The sequence below is a fragment of the Sordaria macrospora genome, chromosome 2 (genome assembly GCF_033870435.1).
Source record: "Sordaria macrospora chromosome 2, complete sequence".
In the NCBI taxonomy this organism is placed as follows: Eukaryota; Fungi; Ascomycota; class Sordariomycetes; order Sordariales; family Sordariaceae; genus Sordaria; species Sordaria macrospora.
Genome location: NC_089372.1, coordinates 1,605,470 through 1,629,464, shown reverse-complemented (window position 1 = coordinate 1,629,464; position 23,995 = coordinate 1,605,470). Strand labels below are relative to the sequence as shown.

The 23,995-nt window shown below is 53.3% G+C and overlaps 6 protein-coding genes across 6 annotated transcripts; 3 read left to right on the top strand and 3 right to left on the bottom strand.

The window, feature by feature from the left end:
* Nucleotides 1-368: 368 nt before the first annotated feature.
* On the bottom strand, nucleotides 369-1,579 carry SMAC4_04492 (uncharacterized protein). Its single transcript, XM_024655542.2, has 2 exons — nucleotides 1,387-1,579; nucleotides 369-1,328 (listed from the first exon to the last, which is right to left on the bottom strand). Exons 1-2 carry the CDS (start codon nucleotides 1,529-1,531, stop codon nucleotides 880-882), a joined length of 594 nt encoding a protein of 197 aa, XP_024511418.1. The 5' UTR covers nucleotides 1,532-1,579; the 3' UTR covers nucleotides 369-879.
* Nucleotides 1,580-4,956: 3,377 nt separating this feature from the next.
* On the bottom strand, nucleotides 4,957-10,313 carry SMAC4_04491 (uncharacterized protein). Its single transcript, XM_003343784.2, has 2 exons — nucleotides 9,554-10,313; nucleotides 4,957-9,375 (listed from the first exon to the last, which is right to left on the bottom strand). The coding sequence occupies exons 1-2, from the start codon at nucleotides 9,626-9,628 to the stop codon at nucleotides 5,515-5,517; spliced, it is 3,936 nt and encodes a 1,311-aa protein (XP_003343832.2). The 5' UTR covers nucleotides 9,629-10,313; the 3' UTR covers nucleotides 4,957-5,514.
* A 2,995-nt stretch (nucleotides 10,314-13,308) lies between these two features.
* On the top strand, nucleotides 13,309-16,364 carry SMAC4_04490 (uncharacterized protein; the record flags this gene model as incomplete). Its single annotated transcript, XM_003343783.2, has 4 exons — nucleotides 13,309-13,658; nucleotides 13,755-13,822; nucleotides 13,940-14,107; nucleotides 14,190-16,364. Exons 1-4 carry the CDS (start codon nucleotides 13,607-13,609, stop codon nucleotides 16,362-16,364), a joined length of 2,463 nt encoding a protein of 820 aa, XP_003343831.1. The 5' UTR covers nucleotides 13,309-13,606.
* A 2,068-nt stretch (nucleotides 16,365-18,432) lies between these two features.
* SMAC4_04489 (uncharacterized protein) lies at nucleotides 18,433-19,329 on the top strand (the record flags this gene model as incomplete). Its single annotated transcript, XM_003343782.1, has 1 exon — nucleotides 18,433-19,329. The coding sequence occupies one exon, from the start codon at nucleotides 18,433-18,435 to the stop codon at nucleotides 19,327-19,329; it is 897 nt and encodes a 298-aa protein (XP_003343830.1).
* Nucleotides 19,330-19,724: 395 nt separating this feature from the next.
* Nucleotides 19,725-20,618, bottom strand: SMAC4_04488 (uncharacterized protein). The gene is made up of 3 exons (XM_003343781.2): nucleotides 20,468-20,618; nucleotides 20,129-20,402; nucleotides 19,725-20,017 (listed from the first exon to the last, which is right to left on the bottom strand). Exons 1-3 carry the CDS (start codon nucleotides 20,492-20,494, stop codon nucleotides 19,830-19,832), a joined length of 489 nt encoding a protein of 162 aa, XP_003343829.1. The 5' UTR covers nucleotides 20,495-20,618; the 3' UTR covers nucleotides 19,725-19,829.
* A 1,418-nt stretch (nucleotides 20,619-22,036) lies between these two features.
* SMAC4_04486 (uncharacterized protein) lies at nucleotides 22,037-23,893 on the top strand. The gene is made up of 2 exons (XM_003343779.2): nucleotides 22,037-22,369; nucleotides 22,546-23,893. Exons 1-2 carry the CDS (start codon nucleotides 22,309-22,311, stop codon nucleotides 23,685-23,687), a joined length of 1,203 nt encoding a protein of 400 aa, XP_003343827.1. The 5' UTR covers nucleotides 22,037-22,308; the 3' UTR covers nucleotides 23,688-23,893.
* Nucleotides 23,894-23,995: the final 102 nt, after the last annotated feature.

Sequence of the window (23,995 nt, the reverse complement as noted above, 5' to 3'; positions counted from 1 at the left end):
CGTGACGGGGACATCCGAGCATGTTACTAACAGTGTTGACTAGCGGCGAGCGAGACGAGATGTGGTACTCCACCCATAAGGCACATTCTTTGATTGCGGGCAATGCTATTTCTGCTAAACATCCACTCTATTTTTACACGGACATGATTCCAAGACCTAAACAATCCAGACCTGCTAAGTTGATGAAGCCCAGGTTACTGTAGTGTGGTTTTGAACCTGAGTAGTCTGATTTGACATGTGATCATGTGGAGTTGAAGCGGATGCATTTTCGTGATTCCCGACTGTCAGGTCCGGCAGCATCGGACTTGTGCGGTTTGGCCCGACGGAAATTCCCAGGTAGGTAGACCCTGTTATGGGAGATTAAGGATTGTGGTAAATGACTCCTGCCGGGTGGTTTGAACTGAGAAAGCCAGCTTCATGTCATGCTCTCACACTTCCCTTCCTCTGAATCCCATTGATTAAAGATGTGTAGATAACCCCAATGATATTGCTCCCCTTCGAATGCTTCGGTACAAAAGAAACTCGTTTGCCGTCGTGCTTTGGTGTGCTTGTGTGATTTGTTGTACAATGCTGCCATTTTTACCCTCGCTCCTTCAAACCATAAACCTGGTGCTATGCGACCGTGGCCAATAAAACTCCGCGCTGAGTGGAAAAGACAAGAAGAGGAATATGCAAAGAAGAAAGAATCGGAAAGGCCGTCGGCCCACACGGCCCCGCTCGGCACTATTCTGCCGTCTTGGTGAATCACTCCACCTTCCGCTCTGGCCGATCAAAACGAATGATATCGCGATCGTCCTCCGGATGACTTGTGCCAAGCTCGGCCAAGCCGCAACATCAGCCGCCCGCCCAGCCTCGTCAAGCCAGCCGAGACGTTGACGCTCAAGGCGACCTGCCCAATACGTTCCTGGCAAACCATGCCCTCTTCCCCGTCGACTTTGTGCTCCTCTTGGACTCCGGCGAGTCCGGCAAGAAGAGCGGCTGTGCGCGGTTCACAAACGGCGTCTCCAGTCGTCGAGGGCCTGAGCCACCTGTTGAGGCGGACATGACACTATCGCTGTCCTTTGTTGGTGTTGTTGCTGGGGTGTTCACCCATGCCGCCCCATTGTCTGGTGGTCTTTTGCTGACATCGCCTCGTACCGCGCGAGCCATGCGTTCGATGGTCTTGATGCCGTCCATGAATCCTTCTGCGTTGTTTGGGCTTGAGGTTGGTTCCTTTAGGAACGAGTTTCGGGCCCGCATGAGTGCCCTTTCCGTCGATATGTCATCCTCACCGAGGGTGGCATGAGGGCCGATGATGGCTTCTGGGTGTGGTAATGTTGTGTTTCGGTCTGATACTGGTGTTAGCGAAATCCACTCTGCAGCCCTATGTATGTCATGCTGACGCACCTCCATTGAAGGGCTCTGGGAACCCAGTGTCCCGTCCTCTTGACGATGTGCTCGAAGTCGGTCGGAGGCTAGACATGTCGTCGATAGTTGATGACAAGCTAGCTCGCTGGCGTGAAGTCCTACGGCGTGTGAAGCTGCGCATCATGGTAACTTTAGTAAACTGGGCGTCTGGTGATCTTTATGTGCGGTCGTAGGTTCTGCCGGGTCCTGCCGAGCAACGCGTAATCGTCCTGTCCCTTCGCCACTTGTGCTTGGCTTCAGGAACAATTATTGAAAATCCCCAACTTTGGAGACGAATGTGAATATGGAGATGGCGGGAGATCCCGAATTATGAGGCTCGAAGAGAGTCGATTCCCCCTTGATAAGTGATGCGATATCGCTTGGTGTGGCGATCATAAGGTGGGAAGAAATGAGTGAATCAAAGATACACGAGATTGCCCATGAGACCCCATGAAATAAGAACGGGGCTGGCCCTTAGAAGCTCTGACCGACCGACCGACAAGACAAATCCAAGAATCCCAGTTCCAGGAAAAGAGTTTCGAGCCAAAGCGGTGGAAAAGGTTCAAAGCTCCCGCCCGACGCATGTGCCATTCTTATCAAAGACACAGCGCAAGCTTGCATCATGCCGCCGCTTGGACTGGCTATGTAATTCCTTGTGAACCCTTGGTTGAGCCACGTTTGAACCTCCAAAGACGATCAAGCAATGAACGACCCGTTTATGACCAAAGAGGTTCTAGAATGCCATTGTCTCGAGTTCAAGTGTTGAGGAGCAACGAGTGGTCGAGAGTGAATCGGCTGGCTTTCGACTTACCACTGTTGAACGGTTTGACGGCGTGACGGCTTAAACTCCGCGGAGGTGGGGTGACTGGGGTCGGTCTTAGTCGTGAGCGATACTCCGACGCCGAGGGTCAGAGGCGCTGTGGGATCAGGCGCGCGTTAGGTCAAGGTGGCGTGGCAGAAGGTGAAAACCAGCGGTTTGTTTCGTTTCCAGCCAAACAACGATCGGAGTCTAGACTGAATGGTTTGGGTGGATGGAGTTGTGTTGAAAAAAAACTGTAAAGTGATCTATCCTCCCGGAACCTGGGGTCCATCGTGTTTAAACTCCATCTCTGATTCTCTAGCATCAGCACCCAGCAAGGTCCTCAGTGGCCCCCAGCCAGCATGTGTGTGCTGCGGTGTCGTGGAAGTACCGGTATACGTGGAGGAAAGGTAAGTGGAACAGCTTGACGTCGCTGAGGCATTTCGCCGACCATTCATCCAGCCATTGATCAATCACGAGAGACGTCTGTCCAACGACGGAATCACGAGCGATTGGCTGGTCAAATAGTTCGCAGCATGCTCCGATAGAGCCGAAAATCCATCGCGGTCCATCCGCCGCATCGAGCAATCGTGCAAAGAGAAAGTCGAGCTGAGTCGAGGTAGCTCTAGTAGCGCAGTCTTCTTCTCCCTAACCCGCAGAGCCAGTGATGCAGGTCTCAGTTTAAAGCCATCTCGGCGAAAAAAAATTGGTGTTTAGCTTTGCTCGATCATTCTGTCTCAAATGCGGTCTCGGCCTCCAAGTTGCGGTCTGCTGGGCTGTGTTGTAAGGAGCGTCAGTCACCATGACCGGAACAATATCGACGTTGTCTCCGATCCGTGATGTGGGCTAGCACGACGTTGGTGTTGTCCTCAGCCACAAATTTCACACGCCACATAGAGATAGTGGCTTGGTCAGGGGCTTCCCAGAGCCCAGGGTTATGTGAGGAAGGGGTACCAGGGTTGAATGTGTGGGAAGACGGTCAGGTACAGACACTCGTCCATTGCAACTTGACTCGAAAAGAAAGGGAAATGGGAGGTTGCTGTCGGGGTTTGGTACTCTTTCAATGTGGCTCTGAGAGGTGTCTTGCGAATTGTAGGCATTGTGAGACGACCAGGACGTGGAAGCTGACCAACTTGTCTACAACAGACACGGATATCAGGGTGGATGTTGTCATTATTGAAGTTGGCAACAATCTCTAGTGAAACTGTAAACTTCTGCCCATACCTTAATTAGCACACCGGTTCTTTATGCGTCAGGACAAACCTGAAAGAGACTTGCCCATCTTGCACGGATGTGGTCTCTCAAGATGGCGAAACCCGCACAACAATTTGGACTTCACAACGACGTAGAGGAATAAATAACTTACACCACACTGGATCCTGGGTTTTTTCTCTTTTTTTTCCCCTTTTTCCATCTTTTTTTCAGGGAAATGTCAAGCTGAAACCAGGGCGAATCAGTTGTTCAAATTCCCATGAAATTCGGTTGGACGGCCGGCTGTAAGGTGACTTGGTGTCGACAGCGATCTGTCTGACTGTCTGAGACGAAACGAACGTGTTCGTGACAAAGGGAAACACCTGACTGGTAAGTTTTGTTTGATTGAAGAGAACTGAAAAAGCCTTTCGTGCCAGACTCAGTTGAAAACTTTGCAGATGTGGAAAGCTTCCATTGTATTAAAGCACCTTCCGAATCTTACCGAAGTCACTTACACAGGGGCAGGCAGTCACGACATCTGCCCGCCTATTGCTCCTGCCTGCCCATGCCTGCCCATGCCTGCCTACCTTCCTTCCATCCCATCTCAATCTCCTATACCCAGGGGCAGGGGCAACCAAGCCTACCAGGTGTTCCTTCCAATCTCAAACCTCCCATGCGCCTGCCCATGGGCCATATAACCCTTCATCTCATGGCTCCTTCCAAGTTTCAACACCCCCGGCCAACGACATTCTACACAGTAGGAGGTCCGATGGCGCAGTCCGTAGTAGTAGTGACGGGGCATTCGAACGGCCTGTCCGTACTAAAAGGAGGGGGGTGCGGCCAACGGTTGCTCAACGATAACTTTCTTAAGATGTTCGCACCTACCTCAATGGTTGTTGAACAGCAAAAGAACCGTTAGTTCTGTTCCAACAACAAACGTTTGGACTTTCTCAACGGTTGATAGATAGTTAAACGACGGTAATTATACGATTTTAAGCTATCAAACGTGTTAAACAACGAAGGTTGATATTTATTAGACGTAGCTGAAGGTTGACGGATTGAGCGACGGTTGGCGATTTTTGGAACGGTAAATTTGCAGTTGCTTGAGCGTTTCCTGGAGACACCCCCCTTCCACGGGTGCACCAGCTTTACATCTTCAAATCCGTTTTCAGTCCGCCTTCGAGTTTGATTCGCGGCCGGGGCAGATCATGAGGTTCTTTTCAACAATTGAAGACAAAGCTGAAAGTAGGTAGCGGGAGTTCCATGTCGTACAGCGCGGGAGTTTCCACTCGTAGACCTGACTGAGCTGGAGAGGCCTAGTAGAACCAGGGATACGTAGAACTGGCTGTGTTGCCTGTGTGTTGGCATCTCCTTTTTTTTTTTTTTGGTTCAGCAGATTTTCCATAATTTCAACACCGACTTTTTATCCGCCCTCGTGACTCGTCCGTAGCATGTAGTTTATTCTTACGGGTGTTTTGTTGTGCAAGCAAGATAATAACCGGACTTTCTGTACACCTACAGGTCACCTCAAAGCGTCAGGAGATTGTTTGTTCACAAGTCAAATAAGAATCAGGGGGTATTGTCATCAATTTCTTGTTCTCCTCTCTCTCTCTCTTCCTCTCTCTTCCTCTCTCTTCCCCTCTTATCCCATATGCCTCAACCAACCAACCAACCAACCCATGCAAGGTAGGGGCCAGCATAAAAACAACATCCTCAAATCATCATCTCTCATCTTGAGGTATATGTTACGCTCATTTCCAAGGAATATCTCGACCAGAAGTACTCAAACATGCTTTTGCATTCGCTTCGCTTGCTATGCGCGTTTCTCTTCCCTTTGAACGCCTCGCCAAGAATCGAACAATGCGGTATGATATGAATAAGAAGAAAAAAACAAGGTTTGAAAAAAAAGCGTCGCTCATCCAACAAGCCAACCGTAGTAGAGCCATAAAGCCATGCCATACAACAACCGTACAACCATACATTTCCTTGACGATGTATATCCTTTTGGATTTCTTACAAGACATCACTTTCATTGTGATGTCCCCTAGCCCACCACGACCAACCCTCCGCAGGTGTTTTCTTTTAGATGGTACTTTCCATAGACCGTCTAGTAGTGTAGTGGCAGGCGAAAGTCATTCTTACTGACAAACCCACTCGGCGAAAACGCACCACCTGGCCGTCCTATCAGCCAACACCAGTCCCCTCCACGTTCCACGCTCGCTGCATTTGATGATGGTTTCCCACGTGCCTCCGTCTCCCTCTTCTCCCGGCTCGGCCGCTGATGCAGCAGCCGCCCGGCTGCCGAACCCGATGCCTCCTTTGCCTCCCCGCTCCTCCTTTCTCATCAGCCGGAGGATCTTACCGCCCGGCGTCTGAATGGCTAGCTTGGCGGGTTTCTTGCTGCTGCTGCTGGAACCGCCCGCAGTGGTGCTGGGCTGGGAACCACCGGCTGCGCTCGAGGTCATGCTCATGGCGCTGGAAGGGCGGAGGAAGGGAATTGGAGAGGCGCTGCCGGAGGTGATGGAGGGTGACATGGGGCCGTCGGAGGTCGAGCTCGAGCTCGGGTGCTGGCGGATGATGAAGACGAAGGTGTTGTTGAGAGCGAGGCGCTGGCATTGGGGTTGGACGATGTAAAGGTCATGGCGTTGGGCGTGAGGGGTCGGGTGGCGAGTGACGAACTCGTAGGGCGGGTTTTCGCCGGTGTGGATGATGGGAAGAGCGAAAGCGAGAGGGTGCGGGATGTCCTTGATGCTGTGCATCAGGCCGCGCTTGCCGGCGTAGATTTTGAGCGTGCCGGTGCCTTCGTCGCCGGGCAGAAGGGCCTTGACAGTGTAGCGCTTGATGCCTCCGAACCACTCTGCTTGCGCGAGGGCACGTTTCTTGACTACCTCGCCAGACTCAAAGACATCACCGTCGTTATCCTTAGTGAAGGCGCGAGTCTCGACCTCTGCGGCAATTTCGACATCAGCAGGCACGTTGAACTTGATGTGCACCATTTCTAGATCCTCGATCCTGGTCAGAGAAGTGTTGTAGTCAAACATGTCCAGGCCGTTCTTGAAGTATGGTGGGCAGGCACAGGGCAGATTGAGAAGAATCTCGTGAGCAACAGGTGGGCAGATGTGTTGTTGTTCGTGATGTTCGGGGATATGCGTCCAGCAGATTTCGGTAGGACGTGCTAGGAACCACCAGGGATCCGCTTGAGAGCTGTTCCAACTCGAATACAGAGCACGGCCTGGGAAGGACGGGCTCGCCAAGCAGGTGTCCATCATCCTCCACTCGTTGTCAACAATCACTGCGTTCCACCAGTGGTTGGGACGCGGAACAATATTGGCATCCGGGATCTCGCCTGGCGATTTGAGATAACCGCGGACGACCTCACAATGCAGGCCCACGGCTTCGCACATTTCCGCAACGAGAGCCGCAAACTCTTGGCAGCATCCACGCTTCGAGTGAATAACTCGTCGCGTGTCGATAGGCCCCTCAAAATCCTCCTCCCAGCAAACCTTCTCAGAAACCCAGGTGAAGATGGCACGTAGGCGTTGAACCTCGCTGGTGTATGGTCGGCAAACGTAGGTAGCCGCAAGTGATGCGGCTGTAATGGTGGGTGGCAGGCTGGCCACGAAGCGGGAGTTCTTATCGACCTGGCTTAGGTTAATGGCTAGATAGTTAAACGGCTCGTGGACGGGCATTCCATCAGCGCCCTCATCGCCATCGACGCTGTTGTATAGTTCCTCCACGGGATTCAAAGCTGGATGGTCTAGCATTTGACATCTTTCCTTTCGCTCCGTACGCTCGTTCTGACTCAATGAGTTGGAACGGTTGACGTCTCGCCGAACCTGGACCCAGTCAACACCACTGCCCATGCCTTCCCTCCCAATATTCTTCGCCGGTAACAGGGACGGACCTCCAGATAGAGCAGAAAGCGGATTTGTCGCTGATTTAGTCGGCGAAGATGACCCTGCAGAAGCAATGCTATTTCTGCTGTTCGCAACTCCGGTCTTGGCAGACTCGAGAATTCGCTTGATGAAGTTCTGCTTCTTCGGCTTTGGGGTAACAAGACCACCCAGGTTACCCATCGAGTCATCGTGTCCAATATCGGTCCGGGACTTCGGTCGCATATGGAGATTCTCCGAAGCATGGCTGCTATGGTACGTTACCCCTGTGAACGGAGTTCCTGGACGGTCGGATTCCTCCCGGATGCTGAGCGCACTGTGAGCCCTGATTCGGTTCTTCCTTGCCAAGCTTCCAGCACTGGTGGCGCTTATACCTCCAGCTGAAACACCGCTCATCAGACTCCGATTAGTACTGTCAGTCGTTGCCGAGGAAAAGGTAACATTGCTTGGGGCATCGGATGCATTAGTCGAGGTGGTCTTTGTGGTCGAACTTCGATCAAGATTCTGTGACTTCTTCTTCCTAAGCCTTGGGTCTGCCGCCACTCGGGACTCGATGGATGACTTCGGCCTGTTCATGAACGGACTTTTAGGGGGAGGAGGGGGGCCTTCGGATATGTTGTTCATGCTGGCGCTGTGCTGGTGCATGTTCCTTAACCTGGATTCCATCCTCTCGACGTAGTTACTTAACTGTGGGAGGCGTGATGGCTCGTCTTCCTTTTGGGGAGGTTTGGAGGCGGGTCCTACTAAGCTCGAGCCAGTCCCACTGTATGTTTCGTACCCCTCGTCGATCAGCATGGTGCTCTGCGGTCGTTTATCCCGAGCTTTTCTCGATTTTTGGTGAATTTCTTCGAAAGCCTCGGGGGCCCAGGGGTCAAAAGGCTCCGGAGATCCTTCGCGATGAAGTTTACCGCCGCCGCTCAACACGTCCAGCTGCTCCATCACATCATCCATAGCTTCTCTCAACGGTGACGGAGTCATCGCCCCTGATGCCGCCGGTGAAGGAGGGCACGGGGAAGGTGTCCTTGCCATGGGGTAGCCATTAGAGTTCTGATTATATGGAGCCGTGGAATTGGGTCTTGGTATATCATCGTAATATTGTGACTGAGATTGCGACTGCTGGTCGCCGTTGTAGGAATTTTTGGATCCATGGCGTGCAACGAGGCTGCGATGTGGAGGGGGCGGTGGAGGCGGTGAATCCCCTCTGCCGGGGCCTTCTTCCTGGTATTGGCCGTCCTGGAGCTGGGGAGGTCGGTAAGGCCTGTACGATGGTGCTGGCGATGGCGGCGCGGGAGAATGAGCTCTCATTGGTGAATACGCTCTAGCTGGCGATGCATCTCTTATTGGCGGTGTCCCCCTGTAGTCCAACTGATGCTTGTAAGGAGACCGTGACCTGGATGGCGATGTGTTTCGGAGCGGTGCTGGTGACGGTGAGTGCGAATGGGAGTGGTATGGCGCGGGCGAGGGTACGTATGGGGCCGGTGACGCAGCTCGGGGGCGGTATGGTGCTGGCGATGCTTCCCGGTAAGGATTAGGTGATGCTGCCCGAAAGGGCCCTGTCGGTGCTGGTGAGCCGGCTAGAGGCGGCGGTATCGGTACCGGATACGGAACGGGAGAGGGTGCTCGGTAGGGATTCGGTGACGCAGCCCTGAAGGGTGCCGGTGACGGTGCGCGCCCTCCATGGCTAGGTCCGCCGTGAGAATATCGGTAATCACGCCCGCCCTCTCTTCCTCCTGGGTGCCCTATGGGCCCTCGTGATCGTGGTCGAATCGAGCCGGCGCGCGGGGGTCGGTTTACGGAGCCGTCCTTGTAGGTCTCAGGAACCTTTGCGGTGGTATAATGGGGGGCCTTTGCGTAGGCCTCGAAGGGTTTTCGAAAGGTCATGGACTTTTGCGGGGAGCCGCTGGGACTGGGAGAGTTGCTGATAGGCATTGGGCTCGTGGATCTGCTGGTCGGCCTGAAGTTTTCGGGCATCAGCTCGACGAAGTTGGAGGGGAAGACGCCAATTGCCCTCCTGTCGCGCCATAGCCTCCCCGTCCACCATGAGCCGTCGCCAGCGTTAAGACATTCTATTAGGTCGCCTTCAATGAAACCGAGGTCGCGTTTGCTCTGTAAGGATACGAGGATCGGTCAGTCAGACTGTCGTCGGGCCATAGGTAGCTTGGGTTGTGTTGAGGTTGGAGTCGGATGGGAAGTGGAAGGAAGCAGCATTGGCACTCGCGATTGCTGGGCAGGACGGACCGCAGAAAAGGTAATTGCAGCAGTAGTATCTTGTCTAGTCACGCACCTCTCCTCCCCACGAGTAGACAGCCCGAACCCAACAAGGGAACCGCGTCGGGACTGGTGGTGGTGCGGGAACCATATCTTTGTCGAGTCGCGCTGTCAGTCGGGTTGCAGGTCAGGGGCGGTGGGACTGGACGGAGTGGGAGTCCAAGTCTCGTCTGCACTCGAACCCGCACGTACACACGCAGGCTGGGGCTGGGCTTGTGGGAGTTGCCGTGCAGGTCGGGGTTGGTTGCTATGTCAACAAGACAAAGTCGGTCGGCCAACAACACACACCACTTGCGAAAAGCAACCTGGGAGCAAGGCGTTTCGGACGAACAAGCGGGACGGAAACAGCAAAGCACCAAGCAGCAAAGCAAAAAGCTTACAGCCCAAAGAAACGACCAGGACCCAAGCAAACCTTTGGACGGACAGACCTGGCGCAGCTGAAGATGGGATGGATCCAGACCAGACCGAATTGGAGCTATAAGCCTGTATGAGGCATCCGGGGTGGAGCTGCGAAAAATGGGGAACCTGAAGGGAATCCGCTTTCGGGTGCAGAGGGAGACGGGAGCTGCAGAGGAGCTGGAGTACTGTGTGAGGTAGGTATCGGGTCGGGCAGAGAGAGACCGACGGCGACAATGACGATGACAACGACTACCTGGGTATCTCGCTATTCGATTTACACCTTTAGGTAACTCCTTGCCTAGGCAGCCCTTTACTGTCGACTGTGCCTGTCTGACCCTTAGGTTGTTGCCGTCTTCCTGTTCAAGGGTTGTGGTAGGTTCGGTTCGGCGCGATTTGGTTGTTAAAAGTCGACTCAGGGAGGCTTGTGTGTGTTTGAGGTTGCAGTGTTCAGAGCTCCCTTGTGCGTGGCTCGTTCGGTGGCTCCCTTTCGTTCAGTCAGCTCCCGTCTTCGGTTGTCGAAATGGCGAAGAGAGAGCCCTTGTTGTCTGTGAGACGCGGGACGCGGGCGGGATCTCCCCAACCACCCAATTCCAAACAAAGCAGCAAGAATCGGCCAAGAGGGTTGAAGGGATTGGACAGGAGTCTTTTTTGATATTCCCCGCAAAAGTATACTTCTATGGAGGGGAAGGGTAGGTAGGTATACTTCCGTTAAACTTCCGGTCATTCAATGTCAATCAAGGAACAATGCGCAGCACTTGAAAGCATGGAAACCATGGCATCGGAAAGTGCAAGGTGCAATCAATGGATTTCTTGGAACAAAACGATTGACGCAACGGCTAATGTCGAATGGAACAGAAAAAGAGGCTAGTGGTACCCGACTGTCAGTAGGTTGCCCTTGTTTGGTTGGAGAAGTTGGAGATCCTGTTAGGCATCACTGTCCACTGTCACCACAGCCACTAACACAGCCAGGGTCAAGTGCCAAGCAAGGATTGACTTTCTAGGGAGAATGACTGGGTGATTGTTGAACTGTTGACTCGGAGACTCTTCGACTCTTTGTCAAGCAGGTCAGCGAACGTGTGGGTTCCGTGTGGAGGTCGATCACCGCAACAACAAGTTTGAAAATAGAAAAAAACGAGAAGAAATCCCTCCCGTGCCTGTTCCTGATTTGCTCTCTCCACCAATGCTCCGAGATGATTGACATTTGTTCGGCCGACTCCGTACTTTGATGCTTCCTTAAAAGCCGGGTCAGGTACAGTCAGGTCACTGCAAGTAATCGCCCGCCGTGGTCATGAGTTTTTCTGTGAGTGTACCTCATTGTCAGTAGGTACATGTAACATACGTAACATACAGCCGTCCAGCCATCCCGCCAAACAGGGAATACCTCTCCATAGAGTCGAAACTCGAGAGTATGACGGGATGGTATAGAGTAGAAAAGTCTCTAGCCTTCCATTTGTTCTTCTTCTACCCGTTTCAAGCTTCTACCCGTAGGCTGTCCATTGTTCAATGCAAAAACACCCAAACACCGGATGAACCTAGCTTCCCAACATTCTGCATCAAGGGAGACGGACGGGACTAGGCACAGAGGCTGGAGACAGGCTCCGCAGAAAGGCACACTGCACTGCACTGCACTGCACTGCAATGCGTACATACCGTGCTGTACGTAGGAACCGATTGGGTTGCAGCTTGTGTGTCGAATTGCGAATTGGAGCTCAGGCCCGGTCCCGTCCGAGCTATGCGTGCTTCGAATATGCAGCAGAAAAAAAAAGGTCCTCAACGGCGCACTTGCGCAGCAGACGGCGCAGAGTCGCAGATGCGGAGCGGGTTGGAGGCAAAGACTCGTAACTTGCAGAAAGAAAAAAAAGTCCAACTGCAAACTGCAAACCGCCCGCCCACTCATCATTGCCCATGCCCATGCCCATGCCCTTGTTCCCTTGCCGCTGCACATCACACAATGCACAACAAACAGAGCCGCCTGCTCGGGGCGTCCATGTTCGATGCATGCGATGCCCTCAGCAGATGCCTGTCGGGGCTTGATGCAGTCGCCAAGTCCCGTCGCTAGTGTGGTCTCGTCTCACCTCATCTGCTGCAGTGCGCGCCGTTGCTTGGGACGATCGAGACGCGCTTCAGCAGGCCCAAGGGCGATGCTGACTGGCTGTAAGCGCGGGACCTTTTGTGTTTGAGAGTGTTGCCATGGGAAACCACGGGAAAGACACCCCCGGCCCGGCCAGCATTCGTCTCATCAAGCAGCATTCTCGACGTTACAGGCGTGTGCGTGCGGGCGGGCGGGCAGTGAGGCCAGTGTTCGGTTCTGTGTGTGTGTGTCAGAGTGCCAGTGAGAGTGTGTCGCTCACTCAGCTCTCTTTTCTCAAAGAAGCCCCACCTACCCAATCGAGAAGTCTTGTCCAAGTTGGTTGCAAACCGAAGACGGGCTGCGAGGGCTACTTGGACACAATACAAAGTTGGTGACGTTTGTCGCATCGGCACTGCATTTTGCTAGGGCGACTAGGAGTCTCCATCTGGGTTCAAGGAGAAATTACGCATGGGTCCCCGCAACCGTGTACTTCGATTGGCTGCTTCGCGACTGCCCCGGCGCGGCAGCGTCCCTCGACAAGCCCTTTTTCGACTAAAAGACCGACTCGACAGGCATGCGAACATTCCCTCTCCATCCAGCTTCCCCATCGCGCTACCAGGTACACCCAATGATCCAGAGACACACGCAATGCAGGGCATCTTCATAGCCTTTGCTCAAACCTCAAATCCCTCGCTCAGCCGCTTTGCGCAATTGCCCATTGTCGAACCAAAAAGGCGCACGCAGACGGCAGAAGACGAGGCAGAATAATCATCAAGATACTCTTCCACCGCCAGATGCCCTTTATTGCGATAGCCGCAACACGAGAAACAAACGGGTCATTGTCCATCAGCGACTATCGCCAGAAGCAATCTCCGAGATCTGACAAGTGCCAGGTTACTTCAGCCCTGCGGTGACCTGCTAGCTACGGATAGTCCCCCCCTTTGGAGTTGTAGTGCCCTCCCATTCGACAGCCGCCCAGTGTAAAGAAAGTACAGTGACAACAGGAAACCCAGTCCCGGTCCTGGTTAGCCAAAAACCAAGGATTAGATTAAACATTGAGCGCCCGCTTCCGCCGGCCATTCAGCCCAGTTCAAGGTCCTGTGCTGAGCCCGCCTGCAGCAGCGCGCACACAAAGTTGGATGTTGACTTGCAGCTCCTCAAACAACTAGTAGAACCTTACTTCCATATTATATTCGTCCTCCCTCACCTGGACTCAACCTCAAACCTCGAACCGATGCGCCTCTTCCGCTCGGTTGTGTTCTAGTACTAGTAGTCAGACACCGTCTTTTGCTTCCCTTCTTTTTTTCCCTTCATTTATTTTGACGGACCCCAGCCGACCGACCAGGTTGCCCCCCTTTTCAGTCCACCCCACCAGCCATTAATTTGCAGTCGATTTGCGGTCAGCGGCAGATCCAAAGCGAAAAAGTACTCCACCAACGCCTCGCCCTGGGCACCTCGCTGGACACACACGGACTGGGACACCACCAAAGGAACACAACTACTCCACCACCAGTGGTCGCCAGTGAGCGGTGCGTAGTCGCGCGCACTTGACCTGTCCTCCATCGCGACTCGCGACAATCACCCTTCTGTAACCAAAAGATGGCCGACGAAGGAGTCGCCAACCACTACCAGGTGCTGGAAGAACTTGGCCGTAAGTCCCATCCCACCCACTTCCACATTCAGCCACAGGAAGAGCTTTGGAGGGGAAAATTGAAACGCTGACTTTTTGGTGCTTTAACCGACACAGGAGGCAGTTTTGGTGTCGTTTACAAGGGAATTGACAGGACAACGGGCGAAACAGTGGCCATCAAACATGTACGTTCGTCTTGTCGCATTGGGCTGCATCGCCTCGCATCGCATTCCATGACAAGCATAAACAAAGAAAAAAAAATCACATCCTCGACAGCAAACTGACTTTTCGCGCCTCTACAGATTGACCTCGAATCCAGCGAAGATGATATCCAGGAAATCCAACAAGAAATCTCGGTGCTCAGCACATGCGCCAGCTCTTACGTCACTCAGTACAAGGCGAGCTTCTTGCGCGGCCACAAGCTATGGATTGTGATGGAATATCTCGGGGGAGGTTCCTGTTTGGACCTCGTAAGTTCTGGTCCCGTCGCTGTCGCTGTCGCTTGTCGCATCCCACCTATATCAAGCTTACTAACAAGACTCTGTGCGCCAGCTCAAACCAGGAAACTTTAGCGAAGTGCACATTGCCATCGTCTGCCGCGAACTCCTCCTCGGCCTCGATTACCTACACTCCGAAGGAAAGATCCATCGCGACATCAAAGCCGCCAATGTCCTGCTGTCGGAAGCCGGAAAGGTCAAGCTCGCTGATTTCGGCGTTGCAGCGCAGTTGACACATATGAAGTCTCAACGCAATACCTTTGTCGGTACCCCGTTCTGGATGGCCCCGGAGGTCATTCAACAGGCCGGCTACGACTTCAAGGCTGACATCTGGTCCCTCGGTATCACTGCCATCGAGCTGGCTGTTGGCGAGCCCCCATATGCGAACATCCACCCGATGAAGGTCCTCTTTCAGATCCCCAAGAACCAACCACCACGACTGGAGGGCAAGTTCAGCAGAGAGGCTAAGGACTTCGTTGCCCATTGTTTGATCAAAGACCCTGCGCAGCGTCCGACGGCTAGAGACCTGCTCAGGCACCGATTCATTCGCACAGCCGGAAGGGTTGAAGCTTTGCAGGAACTGATCGAGCGCAAGCAGATGTGGGACGCCAAGCAAGACCGCGTCAAGCTTCCCGTCTTTTACCAAGAAACCCTCCACACCATGAGCCCCAAGGACGACGACGACGAGTGGGTTTTCGAGACCATCAAGTCGGTTGCGCTGCCCAAGAATCCTATGAACATCGACACTACTCCTACAAAGTCCAGAGATCCATCAAGAGTCCGAGAGAGCGAAGATGGTATGCGAAGAGTTGATGTCAGAGATGGTCCCCTTCAGCCCTCTACCCCTCAGACGGTGAGGAAAGCGACAGTACGGCGACAGCCAACGGCCGCGGCCGCTCACCAGCAACGACGACTTTCCACCTCGACTGGCTCACCACGGCCGCCTGTCGCAGCAGCAAAGAGGCCCCTTCAGACGGATATGTCATTCGGCAACTCGGGCTCGACTATGCGTCTCTTCCGCCGTGTACCCTCCGAGCACGAGGGTCCGAAAATTCACCAGGACAGGCCCCATGAGGTGGTCAACGACGAGAACCGACCTCCTTCCGCGATGCAGACTCCCATCGAGCCCACTAGCAAGGAGGCGCTCCTCGGTCGTCGTCTCTATAACAAGGCCATTGAGCCTGCGCTTGAAGAGCTTCATGCGCAAACCGGTCCATCACAAAAACGCGAGGCTCTGGCCAATCTGTCTGATGCGTTCGCCCATCTCGACTTGGTGGATCCTGAAGGAGCTTACCACCTGCTCCGAAACCTCCTCTCCTCGATATCTCAAGACAACAGGCTCAGCGCGGCACTGCTGAACGCTAGCAAGATCTCACCCGGTCAGCACCTTCACAGGAAATCTGTAGACGGCACACCGCAGAGCAAGAACCGCGACCTGAACCAACGGCCATTGACATCGGCCGGTATCGCTCACGGCCAGAACATCCCACAGACCCCTTCGCGCTCCCCGCAAAAGCCGGTTCTTTCCGCCAGCCCGACAAAACTGATGAGCCAGCAGAACACACCCTTGGCCAGTCCCAGACCAAGGCGGGAGAGTGTCGTCATGCCCACACCGAAGCCCGTCGCCGAGAGGACGAACAGCAGCAGCAGGCCGTCTTCCGTGATGGCAACAGCACCAGGAACTCCTATCCACCAACTCCAGCAACCTCAACTAATACAACCAACCTCATCACCCCAAAAGAAGGAGCCCCAGCTCTTACAGCAGCACTCCGCCCCGTCTCTTCAGAAGAAGGAAAACCCGCCACCCCTCCAGCAGCAACTCTCCCACCCGGTCCTCCAGCAGGAGAAGCAGCGAAGGGAGGCCAGCTCGCAACAGCTTGCCCAGCAGTTACAACAGCAACAGCAGGCCCAGCTACAGCAAGCCGCGCACCGACGCAAGGAATCCTCCAACTCGTCCTCGCATCAGCTTCCACTGCCCCAGCACCATCAGCGAAGAGAGTCGTCGCAATCGTCCCACACTAGCCATGCCAGCAGTCGATCGCCCGAAAAGCAGGAGCGCGTGAGGGAGAGTAGCAGCAGGGAGTTGCGCGAGCGGGCGGCCCTCGAGGCAAAGTACCCGGGCCAGCCGGCGGTGGCAGGCATGGAGCACTGCAAGGCGCTGTCGGATCTGTTGTATGCGAGGTGGACGGATGGATTGCAGCATCGGTGGGGGGCTGTTGCCGGATCTTAGTGAGGTGATGAATGGTGAAGAGAAGGTGAACAGATGAACAAAGCGATCGTCACGGCCGCGAAAAGCCAAACATAGGGCTCAAAAAGAGGGGGAAGACCAAGAGAGAGAAGCAAGAGATACCACCATTTTCTTTTTCGTGTCTTATTATCATTGTCCGGACTTTTTTTTCCTTCGGTTGCAGTTAGACGGACTGGGAGCGTCATTCAGCATTTTATCATTCATGTTCTTTGCACAGCAAGCATCGGTCGGTGGCGAAGCAAAAAAAGGACGGAAGGAGGAGGGAGGAAGGAAAGGGGGACTATTCACGCTTTTCTCATCACATATTCTTCTTTTCTCTTTTGCGGCACAGCATATTCTTCTTATTTCACTATCACTGGCTATCACGCAACTGGCTGGAGTTGGTTTTTTTTTTTTTTTTTTTTTTTTTTTTTTCGGTTCAAGGGATACCAATTATTGTTTACATCATTCATGGCTTAGGAAGGGAAGGGAAGAGAAGAGAGAGAGAAACCGGTTCTGGGACTTGGTGGATGGATGGATGGATGGTGGCTGCGGCGGTTAGGTTAGGTTAGATAGGGGGCGGTTGGTTGGGACGGTTAGGATGGATGGATGGATGATCATCTCGAGTTGGTAGACTTCAATATCACCAACATGAATTTCTACTATGGACCGCCCAGAATTTAGGGAGATCAAATACAAAAAAAGGTCTCCTGAGATCCCATCATTCGCTCATCTTTGCATCCTTAACTCTCTTGGTGATGATAGTAAACCTTGATCGAAAATGGTCAAAATACATCCTGCGTAGCCAAGCCATATCGCTACTTGACTTGCACGTCTCTTCAGCTTTGTTTATTCTTGGCAAGGGGCTCGAGCTCTCAGTATATACATACGGCTGTTACAGTAACCAAAACAGAACTCCTGCAAAGCCGGGGAGTCATGAAGCGATCATGTCTCAGAACAACAACCAATTTGCTCCATCTGCTGCCATGGCGATCAAGCTTGCAGCTACGTACATACCTACGTTGTTGGTTCCCGGCGATGCCAAAGCAGTTGGTTGGTTGGTGATTTGAGCTCCCTTGACAACGGAACCTCGACAACCTACGGTACCTGAAAACATGTACCGGGGAAAAACTTCAAGCCACTAACCGACACCTTCCCAATCCGGAAATTGAGGTCATGATGTTAGTGCGGTTGGCTCACCTCGACTTACTCACCTCGAATCTGCAACTTCGTTGAGGAAGAATGTTGAAGACTTGGAAGGGATAAGGTACAGAGATTCGGAGGCTTCCGATGTGGTGCTTGACGGCGTCTGGCCGAATCATGGACGGACTCTGGAGGCATAGTGGAGCTACATGGTAGTGGTATGGTCGAGTCGGCATCAGCCTGCGAAGAGATGCCGAATGTTGAACGATGTCTCTTTCGGTAGGTAGCATTGAGGAGACACAAAAAAAGAAAAGGGCATGAGGATATCCCCCCTGTGTAGATAAGCACATAGGTATACAGAAGGCCGCGGAGGTTTTCAGTTGTTAGTTGGGTCGTTTTGTTTTTCTTTTTCCCACAACGGTTCCTCGAGAGAAACAAAACAGAAACTGAATCGTTGTCTGGACTCTGGACTCAAAACGGCCCCTGTTGTGTACATGCTTAGTTTTACTTGCGTCATTATCACCCCGCAAAACACTTATCCCAAGCAGCAGGGGGCGAGCGGCAATTGAAACGATTCAAGCGACAAGACTTCTGGCCCAACATCGCCGACTCAGAGCTCTTCAAACTGTCAGGCGATCGACGTACCTTTCTGCAAATACACTAGGTAGTGGTGTGGCATCACATAACGTTGCCCCCTCATCCCATCTTTTTTTTCTTTTTCTATTCACTTCCCCAAACCAACCAAACTTTTCCCTTTTCTTCAACCAACGGACATATTTGCATCCCTTACATTGTCAACAACACGAACACTCAAAGGGAGGACGTACGTACGTGGCATCACCAACAAACCAACAACTCAAACTCCAAAAGAGCCAACAGCATAAACAAACATCAATCAACAACCCGTCCAAACCAACAACCAACCAACATGGCATCCCAACAACCCGCCCCGCCCACAGTGGAAACCACCCACCTCACCTACACCTTCCCCGACCGCTCCAACGGCGTCTCGGACATCACCCTCTCCCTGCCCCCGCGCTCGCGCACCTTGTTAATCGGCGCCAACGGCGCCGGCAAAACCACTCTCCTACGCCTGCTAGCGGGCAAGCGACTCGCGCCCGCCAACACCATCAAAGTCTCCGGCGTGGACCCGTTCAAGGACGGACTCGAGGGCGTCACCTACCTCGGACTAGAATGGGTTCTCAACGCCATTGTGCGCACCGACATCGGCGTCGTCGAGCTCCTGCGGTCGGTAGGCGGCGATCACTATCCCGAGCGCAGGGACGAGCTGGTGTCAGTGCTGGACATCGACACCAACTGGCGGATGCACGCGGTCTCGGATGGCGAGAGACGGCGGGTGCAGCTGGCCATGGGCCTGATCCGCCCGTGGACGGTGCTGTTGCTGGATGAGATCACGGTGGACTTGGACGTGTGGTCGCGCGCGCAGTTTTTGGGGTGGCTGAGGCGGGAGACGGAGACGAGGGAGTGCACGGTTGTTTATGCCACGCATATTCTGGATAATCTGGCCAGCTGGCCGACGCATCTGGTGCATATGCACTTGGGCACGGTGAAGGGATGGGGCAAGGCGGAGGAGATGTTGAAGGAGGTGGACGATGGGAAGAATGTCGTTGAGGGAGTGACGGGAAATTCTAGACTGGGAGAGCTGGTGTTGAGGTGGTTGAGGGATGATTTGAAGGAGAGAGGACCGCGCAGTCAGCATATGCGGGGACCGGAGGGATTGAGTTATAACAGCCCGGGCATTGGAGGGTATGGACTGGAGGCGAAGACGAATAAGGAGGCTACGGATGGGCCTGGTTGCAACTGAGAGCCTGGAGGCAGTGGGTAGAGAAGGGGGATGGAGAGAAGAAAATGGGCTCGACATGGCTGAAGGACAAGATTTGTTATTACTTTTGTTTTTCCTTGTTTTCTCTTGTGTGCATGACTGAAGGGGGCTTTTTAACATGATACCCAGGCGGCATTTAACATGGCGTTTTCAACACATCATAGCATGGTCGGGTATAGATCGAGATAGTTTTGAGAGAATCGCTTTTCATATGTACTCTATATTCGATATGGGAGGATAGCCTGACGTCCCTCTGATGCCCTCTTTCTCTTGATTGCCCTGACCAAAGCCTCCAAAAACATCTCCACATGTTAACGCCGGTATAAAGAGCAACACATATCGTACAATCTACGCATGCGGTCCAAATCGTCTGTCAAATGGTATCAGTACAAGTACAATGAGCTCTTCGTGAATCAACTCATCCCCTCCACCACGCATAACGGTAGCCAATATCCGCGTCCATCTCGTCTTTTTTTTTCCCTTTACTCCTTCTTCTCGGTCTGCTCCTCAGCAGCACCCTCCTCGCCCTTGACCAAGACATCCTTCTCCTCGAGAAGCTTGGCAAGCTCGCCGTTCTGGTGCATCGAGACAATGATGTCGCAACCGCCGACGAACTCTTTGTCGATGTAGAGCTGGGGAATGGTGGGCCAGTCGCTGTACTCCTTGATACCTGCATGATGCGCGCCACTGTCAGCACTTGTGTCCTCTGTCTTTTGTGTACTTCCCCCTTGTTTCTCTCTCCCTCTCTTTTTCTTATTTTCTTAGCTGGATGTGAACATACCCTGCCTCAACTCGGAATCCTCCAAAACGTTGAAAGCGGCAAACTTGTTAGGATCCACGCCCTGCAGACCGAGAACCTGGATGCTGGCGCGCGAGAAGCCGCATTGGGGAGTCTCAGGGGTGCCCTTCATGAAGAGGACGACGGGGGCGGAGGCGACGGCCTTGTCGATGGCCTGGCGGGTCGCATCGGACAGGAAGCGGTTCTGGAAGAAGAGGACGGGGCGGAAGGCAGCCTTGGGCGCAACGGCCGGCCGGGAGGCGGCGGCGAAGAGTTGCTGTTGTTGCCGGGGGATGTTAGCGACGGGACGGGACCTGAAGCGCAAACGGGAGCCTTGCTTACCCTCGAGAAAAGGGACCTGGTCAACATTTTGAAAAGGATAGGTGCGGAACTGGTGACTGGAACGAGACGGTTTGTTCGGCGCAAAAGACAGACAGATGGGAAGATCACGGCAAGGCGGACGGATGGCGAATTGTCGGCGGCAGCGGCAGTGGAAACCGTTATCACGACTTTTTAGCGGCGATTAACTGGAGCTTCCCTGTAATGATGTAACATTAGTGCCTCCGATAAACTCCTGATGTGGGGTTAGGGTTGTCTATGGTGTTTTTGCACTTTCGGTCTTGACATTTGTCAGCCCTGGAGGAGGCATCTACAATTTCGACTCAACATCCAACTTTGATAATTTCCCAGCTCATAATAACAGCATTATTGTTTCTGATGGACGAGCAGATACGGTTGAGATACAGAATTGGGGAACACTCATGATGTCTGGCACATACACCCTTCCGCCCGATTGCTGGACCCAGAGCCTCATGGTATCCGATACACTTCCCGTGACCTTTCTATCACACGATTTTCATACTGATGTTCGTCAGGATCTCCTGGTGTTGATGGTCAACAATGATCAACATACCTATTTTCAGCTACCACGTAGCCATCCACGCTGTCTCGCTCATCATCGGTATCGTGGGCTCGGTATTGCCATGCACCGAAGCTCTTCTTTCAAGCGTCGAAGGATTGCATCATATACTGTTTACCTGGTACCAATCGCATCTTCCATCAGCCCCCATCACGATTTCCCCCAGATCTGTTCCTGTCATCCACCCAATGCCTCGGAAGTTTGTCACAGGTACAAAAGTTGACAATCCATAACTTCCTCCTCTTGTCCTTACCCCGCATACCAAGCCGTCTCTCTCCACCTGCCCAGCGAGCCCAGCTCTCCAACTCCCCCACAGGGCGGGCCACGATCAGCCGCTAAACGGGAGTGCGTCCAGGGTGCAAATTGGTGACAGGCGTAACAGGCACACCCTCACACACACACACTCAAGCCTCGGTAGTGGCCTAGCCGCCGTACGTATTCGTGTCGCGTGATGATGTTGCTCTCGAATCCACCTTGCTTCAATATTCCAAGATTGAGCTGAGATGGTCTGGATTCGGAAACGGAAAAGCTTATCAGGGAGTGCCAGGATGAGTGTCCATCGTCTTATGATGTTTATCGCACATCACGACGGCTTCAGCTGTTAAATACCCCAAAGAGCCATCCTCGTCAAAAAGGGCTTCAGCTGAAGTAGGAAATTTCACGTTCACAAAGTCTTTGTCGAATACCCCAATTGCCACTATCCTGCAAGCACCTCCTCAATCAAAAACACCAAACCTGAAAGAGTCAAAAGTCAAGAGACTTCCCATTCATCCTAATTACCCCACACTTCCAACGTAGCATTCTCAAACTTCCCCATATTACAAGGTCCCGAATACCGGTTTTATAAGTGGTCGGATATGTTCGTCACTCTCTTCCTCGTTTCATCCTTTCTGGTCGACATTTGCGAGCTTGCTGCTGCTCCTGCAGACACCACTACCAAGGCCAGCAACCACACATCATCACAGCAACAACAACAACAACAACAACAACAACAACAACAACAACAACAACAACAACAACAACCACCGCCGGTTACATTCACCCCTGAGGTCATACGTCATTTACTAGGTATCCCCTTTTCCGACCAAACAGTGGCCCACGCCATTCGAAGAAACGTGGGAATTGGAAACGTGAACCGGCTGAGTGGATAAACTCCCGTGTGTTGTGGATCGGTCCGTTGCCGTGTAACCGTTTCATATTCCCGAGGAGGCATCACTACTCGAGAGGTACCTTCAAGAACATTGAAACATTGAAGTGACGCACAATGGTTGGCCAACCGCCTCTTACCGGCCTCAAGGTCCTAGAGTTTGCCGGTCTAGCTCCAGGTAAGTCCATATCCATCCCATATCCATCTCTCACCTTCATCCGACTTACACGGAGACTATCGGCCGAAACCCGGCCGATCTCCCGTATCTCACTTACACCTCACTTACACCACTTACACCAGTTACGCTTCACTATCACTTGAGAATATCAAAATATTAACCCTTTAACTTAACAGGTCCCTTCGCCGGCCTCCTCCTCTCCGACGCCGGCGCCTCCGTCCTGCGCATCGACCGCGCCGTCTCCGGCCCCGTGGCCCAACAAGTTCCCGACCAACTAACCCGCCACAAATCCTCCCTGGTAGTCGACCTCAAGTCCCCTTCCGGCATCTCCCTGATCAAATCCCTAGCGCGCGTCTCAGACGTGCTCATTGACCCCTACCGCCCCGGCGTCTTAGAAAAGCTCGGTCTAGGCCCCTCCGTCCTCTGCAGCGACGAATGCAACCCCCGCCTCATCTACGCTCGCCTAACCGGCTTCCGGCGCGACGGCCGCTTCGCCCACATGGCCGGGCACGACATCAACTACCTTGCCGTATCAGGCGTTCTTAGTATGCTAGGCCGCAAGGGCGAGAAGCCGACGCCGCCGATTAACATCCTGGGCGACTTCGCGGGCGGCGGAGCCGTGCTGTTCCAGGGCATCCTGCTTGCGCTGGCGGCGCGCGAGAGGACGGGCAAAGGGCAGGTGGTGGAGGCGAATATCGTCGACGGAGCGAGTTACCTAGCCAGTTTCAACCGGTTCGCGCTGAAGACGGCGGTGGGCAACGCGCCGAGGGGCGAGAACTTGCTGGATACGGGGTGTCCTTATTATGATACTTACGAAACTAAAGATGGGAAGTATATGGCTGTTGGCGCGTTGGAGCCGCAGTTCTTTAGGGAGTTGATCAAGGGGTTGGGGCTGGAGGACGGAAAAGCGTGGGAGGCAAAGAGAGGAGACAAAGAAAATTGGCCTGAGCTGAGGAGGTTGATGGAGCAGAGGTTTAAGACCAAGACGAGGAGGGAGTGGGAGGATATATTTGACGGGACGGATGCGTGCTGCACGGCGGTCTTCGAGTATGGCGAGATGGAGAGGGAGAGGGAGAGGCTGGAAGGCGATCAGAGGCCGGTGGTCACGCTTAGGGAGACGCCATGCTTGGCGGTACGGAGCGATGCGAAGGATGCTAGCCATGGGCAGGGGCCGGGCGTTAAGGGGGAGGCGTATGTGGGAATTCCGCTGAAGCCTGGAAAGGGAGGCGAGAGTGTCGTGGAGCAGTGGCTTGGTTGGAAAAAGGGTAAGGAGTTCGATGTCGTAGATGGGAGCGCTGTCGTCAAGTCTAAGCTATGACGGACTTATGTTTCTCTGTATTTCTTTTTGTGTAGAATTCTCGGTATATAATATCAATTTGCAAAACATCAATTTGTCGACCTGTGCAACTCTATTCTTCCTCTCACGGCCATCTCTTTTCGTAGTTGCAGCTGTATGTCGGTTGAAACCCAATGATTTGTTGCTCTGACAGCAAGTGTCATGAATTGTGACTCCCTCACGTCCATGCAATGTCAATACATAAGCCAACTCTGAGCGTAACAGTGCTTAGGTACTCACACTCCATCATCTTAACAAAGACCTAGGTACGCCTGCAATGATCATGCCAA

Excerpts from the sequence above, each read along its gene's own strand:
- SMAC4_04486 (XM_003343779.2), top strand. The coding sequence starts at position 22,309 with ATGGTTGGCCAACCGCCTCTTACCGGCCTCAAGGTCCTAGAGTTTGCC. Across the intron at positions 22,370-22,545 it reads GTTTGCCGGTCTAGCTCCAG|GTCCCTTCGCCGGCCTCCTC; the intron begins GTAAGTCCATAT and ends TTAACTTAACAG.
- SMAC4_04488 (XM_003343781.2), bottom strand. The coding sequence starts at position 20,494 with ATGTTGACCAGGTCCCTTTTCTCGAGG. Across the intron at positions 20,403-20,467 it reads CCAGGTCCCTTTTCTCGAGG|CAACTCTTCGCCGCCGCCTC; the intron begins GTAAGCAAGGCT and ends CGGCAACAACAG. Across the intron at positions 20,018-20,128 it reads GGATTCCGAGTTGAGGCAGG|GTATCAAGGAGTACAGCGAC; the intron begins GTATGTTCACAT and ends CGCATCATGCAG.
- SMAC4_04491 (XM_003343784.2), bottom strand. The coding sequence starts at position 9,628 with ATGGTTCCCGCACCACCACCAGTCCCGACGCGGTTCCCTTGTTGGGTT. Across the intron at positions 9,376-9,553 it reads TCTACTCGTGGGGAGGAGAG|AGCAAACGCGACCTCGGTTT; the intron begins GTGCGTGACTAG and ends GTATCCTTACAG.
- SMAC4_04492 (XM_024655542.2), bottom strand. The coding sequence starts at position 1,531 with ATGATGCGCAGCTTCACACGCCGTAGGACTTCACGCCAGCGAGCTAGC. Across the intron at positions 1,329-1,386 it reads CCCAGAGCCCTTCAATGGAG|ACCGAAACACAACATTACCA; the intron begins GTGCGTCAGCAT and ends CACCAGTATCAG.